This window comes from Anneissia japonica, unplaced genomic scaffold, assembly GCF_011630105.1.
Source record: "Anneissia japonica isolate Jap-2015-1 unplaced genomic scaffold, ASM1163010v1 scaffold7442_len5785_cov166, whole genome shotgun sequence".
In the NCBI taxonomy this organism is placed as follows: Eukaryota; Metazoa; Echinodermata; class Crinoidea; order Comatulida; family Comatulidae; genus Anneissia; species Anneissia japonica.
The window spans coordinates 1-5785 of NW_022690139.1; the positions used below are offsets into that span (position 1 = coordinate 1).

General features: G+C 36.4%; 2 protein-coding genes across 2 annotated transcripts; one reads left to right on the forward strand and one right to left on the reverse strand.

The window, feature by feature from the left end:
• The first annotated feature begins 613 nt into the window (after nucleotides 1–613).
• LOC117099860 (zinc finger CCHC domain-containing protein 8-like) lies at nucleotides 614–2582 on the forward strand. The gene is made up of 2 exons (XM_033239380.1): nucleotides 614–828; nucleotides 1282–2582. Exons 1-2 carry the CDS (start codon nucleotides 648–650, stop codon nucleotides 2109–2111), a joined length of 1011 nt encoding a protein of 336 aa, XP_033095271.1. The 5' UTR covers nucleotides 614–647; the 3' UTR covers nucleotides 2112–2582.
• Nucleotides 2306–5700, reverse strand: LOC117099859 (argininosuccinate lyase-like; the record flags this gene model as incomplete). The annotated part of the gene is made up of 4 exons (XM_033239379.1): nucleotides 2306–3438; nucleotides 4576–4682; nucleotides 5047–5168; nucleotides 5598–5700. Coding segments are annotated over 4 exons (480 nt in total), but the record flags the coding sequence as incomplete, so codon positions are not given.
• Between the last annotated feature and the right edge of the window lie 85 nt (nucleotides 5701–5785).

Consider the following 5785-nt stretch of genomic DNA (forward strand, 5'->3'; position numbering starts at 1 on the left):
TGTCACCTGTATAAAAACAATGAGTGCTCTAAAAAGACTCCTGCTCTACCTATTTGACTGAAAACTGGTAACTACCATTTACAGAAATCCCTTCTACACTACCTTTCAAAATATTAGAGCCATTTAAAGGGTATATTAAAAATCGAACAAGGTGCCGTTAGCCATCGGTCATCTGTCAGCACATGCGTGTCAAAAGAAATGAACTGAAATAAACCTGAACACATGACATTTTACATAGAATTTCACTACCACAGCATAGAGTATATCTGTGCAAGCGCAGTATACAAAAAAATTATTACTTCATTATTAAATAGCTATATATTTGGTAAGAAAGTATAATACATACTCCAAGTATTGAAATACACGCCATCGTGTTGGGATTCAATATTTCGACATTAATGATGTCATCATCAGGAATGGATCATTCCTGATGATGACATCATTAATGTCGAAATATTGAATAATGATGTCATCATCAGGAATGGATCATTCCTGATGATGACATCATTAATGTCGAAATATTGAATCCCAACACAATGGCGTGTATTTCAATACTTGGAGTATGTATTATACTTTGTTATCTGAGATTAATCAGTGGACCTTTCAGTTTCTATATATTTGGATTCTAGGAGTGCGAGAGGTTTGGTATGCCCCCTATTCAGCCAAAAGATCGTATCGAGGCTTTTACAAAACGCTTGCCAAAATCAGCTGATCGCAAACACACATCTAAAAGAAGAAAAAACTTCACTGATGATGACACAACAGAGGAAATTAAAAAGCGAAGAATAGAAAATAGGCTAGATGAGAGTATGGACACCAGTGTTTCAGGTAAAGGACAGTTACTGGTATGTTACTACTGAACCACTTAGTTCATTACATAGCCTTCCATTGCTACACTCCTTGTGTTTCTGCTGGAGGCTAAAATGCAATTTTTATAGTGCAATGTCTTTCCAACATAAAGTTCAAACAGCCCTGTGTGATATGACGCATGTGCACGTTGAAGATCGCAATACGCTTTTCCTAAAAGAGCAAGAAATCTTTGCTTGCTGTACTGTCCAATTCACCACGAGAAAGATGTAACTCTTTGGATTTCTGAGTGATTTTAACTCCAAATAATTATTTGCATCTTGTGGGCTTCTGCCTACAACAGGCCGGCGTGCATACATAGACAGACTTGCAGAGTGATAAGTTTCATGTTGAAAACTAATAACGCTGTTATTTGTAAATACTGTATCAATATATTATCTGTTTAATATATATATTTTTGGTTACTTTTAACAGATAGTGATACTGAGAGGACTTCGACAAAAGCAGGTGAAAGTCCACTACATGATGAAAATTTTAAGCCACCTTTACCTCTCACACCTGGCTATCGAACACCCCCACCACTACCAACATCTACACCACCTCCTACTCCCGGCAGAACACCACAATCAGGACCCTGCAGTCCTCAAATCCAAGATGGAAACACGCCAGTGATGAGTCGGACACCAAGTTGTGGATCGTTAGACAGTGACGCCAACAATATTGGTACCTTTTCACCATGCTCCGCAGCCAATTCACAAGAGGGCAGCAGAACCGAGTCGCCAACTCTTGACGATCTGGAACAACAACGCCTGAATCTGCTGTCAGCTTTTGAGGATGGGGACACGGAGGGTACGTCAGATACGGGTGAGATGATTACCGTTAATGGCGAACTCTTCACCGTAACCGATTGTGAGAATGGATCAAATGAAGTACAGTCAGCCAATCAAGATGAAGATTCTCAGTCAGGTGATGGGGATTCTACCAATAAAACAAAAGGTTACCATGAGGACAGTAGTGAAGAGGTGCAAGTTCCCCTGAAAGACCCAGGCTACAGTTCCGAAAGGACTGAAAATGAAGGATACGAGAGTGGTGAATTGGAAGAAAAGACTGAGGATAAGACTGAAGGGACGACAAAGTTCCTGGTAAAAGATGACTTGACACCAAATAAATCTGGTGTCCCCCACTGGAGCAAATTTTCCAAAGACATCTCACCACATCCTCCTAACGAGAACCTAATGGAATCAAAGGGGGTTTTCAAGAGAATTTGTAGCATACTTAAGAAGACAATTAAGAAAGATTCTTAAAAAGAAAAATGTTTAAGGTAGGTAGGAAAAAACTAGCATGATGTTTCTCATGAAATGAAGTATTGAAAATATTATATTTTTATACACTGATTAAGACTAAGACAAAAAAAAACTCTTGTGAAACTCCTAAACTCGAGCTTACAGTATATTTTAGGCTTGTAAGTTATAAATGGATTACATACATTACACAATCAGACTTTCACACATAACTGTTTTTATTACACATTTTAACAATGTACACTTTTTTATTGTTGATATATTTGTAACCTAATGCTCTAGGAAATTGTGCATTCTTCTAAAAAGAAGATATTTGGCAAGAACTTTAAACTGTACCTGGTATGTAAAAATGTAACATAATTTCAATAATTAACCAATTTCTTTTATGTCTGTTACTGAACATTTTTAAAATTTTACCAAGAATTGATGTAAAGTTTGTATATAAGCATAATAAAGATTTGTTAATGTTACTTATATTTTGAGTGTCTTTTAATCATTCAAAAATACTTGTTACTTTTAATCATACCAGGGGCAGAATCAGGGGCCAACAGGGGCTAAGCCCTCCAAAGAAGAGAGAAATAAAGAGGGGAGTGTGGAACTGTAGGCCTACTCCGAATCCCCTGCACTTCGCACGTCCTTACCCAGACTTTTCTCTGGATCGGCCCCATCATACATACATACATACATTTTTGTATAATACCCCTATTTCATTATGATCAGAAAGCATTTATTTTTAATTTTTATAAACCACAAGTAGCCAAGCAACAGAAGCAGACATCCGAAGTTGAAGTGAAATTTCTGGGTACCTTTCTTGGTTTATTAACTATACATATGACATGCTAATTCAAAAGTATGATTCCTTAGTAGACCCTTATCTACCAAATTAATAAACTAGTTTTTGTTTATTTATGCTAAACAGACAAACACATATAACACACAGATAAATACATAACCTTCTTGATGGAGGTAATAACTACACTGTAGTTTTCAGATATCAAAATGAATAAAAGTATAGTAATTTATATAAAATCAATTGGTGGGGGAGTTGGAGGGAAAGAACCTTCTGATAGGACAGAGGGCAGTTCAATGGTGTAAACCCCTTTCTCTTAGGAAAACTGGGCGATGTTTGACAGGCGGGGGTATGCCCTTAAGCCCTTCCTGCAACCACTGAGCTGTTCCCTTTTACTTGGCTTTCATATCCTCTAACCAAGTACTTAGTTGATCCACCTGTGCTAATACGCTTGCTTTGCTTGTACCGCCTGTGGAGGTGTACTGCTCAACGCTGTTCTCATAATTCCACACCTTATTCACGTCTTCTTCAAAATAAGAACTGCAAACAAAATAGAGAAAGGTTGAGAAGCATTCACATACATAGATATATCTAATGTCAATGTGAATGCTTGTTTGGGTAAGTTGTTTTAGAGGTACAGTGGCTATATATACTTACAAGGGTACAGTGTGCTACAGTACCTTAAAGGAAATGTTATGTACTATGTACTTTATTAATGTTTCTATTTGGCTTTTTTCCCATCTTTTATTTTTTCATTTATTTTAACAATAAAATCACTGTAGCTAATAATACACAAAACATTTAAGTTATTAATGTAATTAGAGAACTAAATTTATCTTACCCCTGTTAAGAATGTAATAGTATACTAATAATGAATGTTTATAAGTGCAATGGGAAGAATATTTTCATGAGTTGAAAGATTGTTCCATTCAACGAGAGCGGTTCGGTCTAGACCTAACTAGCCTGGCCTAGGCCTATCCTCCGCGCAAAAACCTACCTAAAAAGGGTCGAATTCCACACAGATTTTGCACAAGTTTGAGCTAGTTTTTGAGGTATCATACATGCAATTAAAATACTTCACAGCTCTTTACAGTAAACAAATTCTCCAATACACTGCACATCGCTTAGACAAGTTCAACAAGAAGTAGGCTTATAAGTAGAGGTTATAGGTAACGTGACGTTGATTCATGAATTTAACCTTCTGAAAAAAGTCAGTCCTGCGTCATTTTTAACCGATCAAAAAGATTGTATATAGTTTGAAGTCATTTCATATCCACAGGCAATGTGCAACGGATGAAAAAAAAATGCACAATGGAACAAAATTTCAACGATGAGTGATGAAATGGGCAAAACAACTAATGTCCCGTGGTAAGAAATCAACCAATCAAATGACTGGGATCTATTTAGGTGTGTTATAATATTTATTATTTTAACCATCATTCAAGACTAAGTAACTCATTATAAAAAAAAAGTCTCCCAGGTGACAGATTGTTGACTTTCAATTCTTTCTAGGACAGATCTTATCTAGCTGCTTTCCAAGTCTTCAAACTTATAAATCTTTAGATTATGACCCATCCCATCATTCCTCCAACCGAATTTACTCTCTTAGAACTTACAAATGAGATGATATAGCTAAGTGTCTACATCCCCCCTGCAGTAGACACATGAAGACATTACCTAATAGTCTTCATATCATCAAGAGATAGCGACGACATCACACAGTTCTTTTTCTCTGCCAGCGCCACCACTGAACCTGATAAACCATGAGCTTCTCGAAAAGGAACCTAAAAGGAAAAAGAAATATGGTTCAGTAGTAAACAGGATAAAGTTGCTTGATATACAGTAATGTGTGTGTAATGATCTGTCAACACTATCAAATTTTATGTAACAAATAACTGTGATATATGCCATATTCGATGTGCTGCCCAATTCAACCTCCGAAGGACCCCGATGGACTGTTGTGGGTTTTCCTTGCTGTGTATCAACACCAAAGAAATCCAATCCAATCCAATCACAACACATACTGTAGATGCTTATGATACTGTACCTTCCCAGAGAGGACCATTGCACTGAGAAATGTACAGTATGCAAGAGAGAGAATTTAGGGGGATAAAGGTACAATTTAAAGTACAGTAATGATTCCCTTACCCCTTTCCTCACAAGATAGTAGGCTATGTCGGTGGCCAGCATATCTGGACTCAAAGCATTATAAGCTGCCTCTCGATCAATTGAAAGTGTTGATATTACACCGGTTGCCACTCTAATAACATCTGAAGGACATAGTATCAATTTAAATGTAACATGCAATACAGAGTGGTACCTTTATTACAAAATAATTTTCATTGCTATTTACTATATATCAGCAATAGAAAATACATTACTGATTATTTGGTAGGATAGCATGTCAGGTAGGGGAAAAGATCACTCCTATGATATTTTTCTGATGCAGACACAAAAATAGCATTGCAGTACCTGCTACTACTTGGGACTGAATTCAACACTTACCACTAAGCACAAGGTCTGTGGTTTCGTGGTTATGACACCAGGCTAGTTATCGGGAGGTCATGGGTTTGACTAAATCACTTGCAAATTTGTATGTGCTGAGTATTTTGTACGATAACTTGTCAGGTAGGACAAAACAAAATACATTATTATATATTATAAATAATAATATTAGTTATGATCAATTGGTAACACACCTTCCATTGTATCAAAGACATCAAATGTTGCCTCCTTATCTTCCTGGAGATCTTTGTTGAAAGAGCTAGGAAGTCCTTTGGTAGTCATCATAAAACCAGTGCACTGAAAACAAGTGAACAATATTTTTTTTTATTACTTGCTAGTTCATATGATATAAAATATCTTTTTAAATACTAAATAATTAGAA

Bases quoted from the DNA above. Each gene is read 5' to 3' on its own strand.
- LOC117099860 (XM_033239380.1), top strand. From the start codon at position 648: ATGCCCCCTATTCAGCCAAAAGATCGTATCGAGGCTTTTACAAAACGC. The intron at 829-1,281 runs GTAAAGGACAGT...TACTTTTAACAG, and splicing joins TATGGACACCAGTGTTTCAG to ATAGTGATACTGAGAGGACT.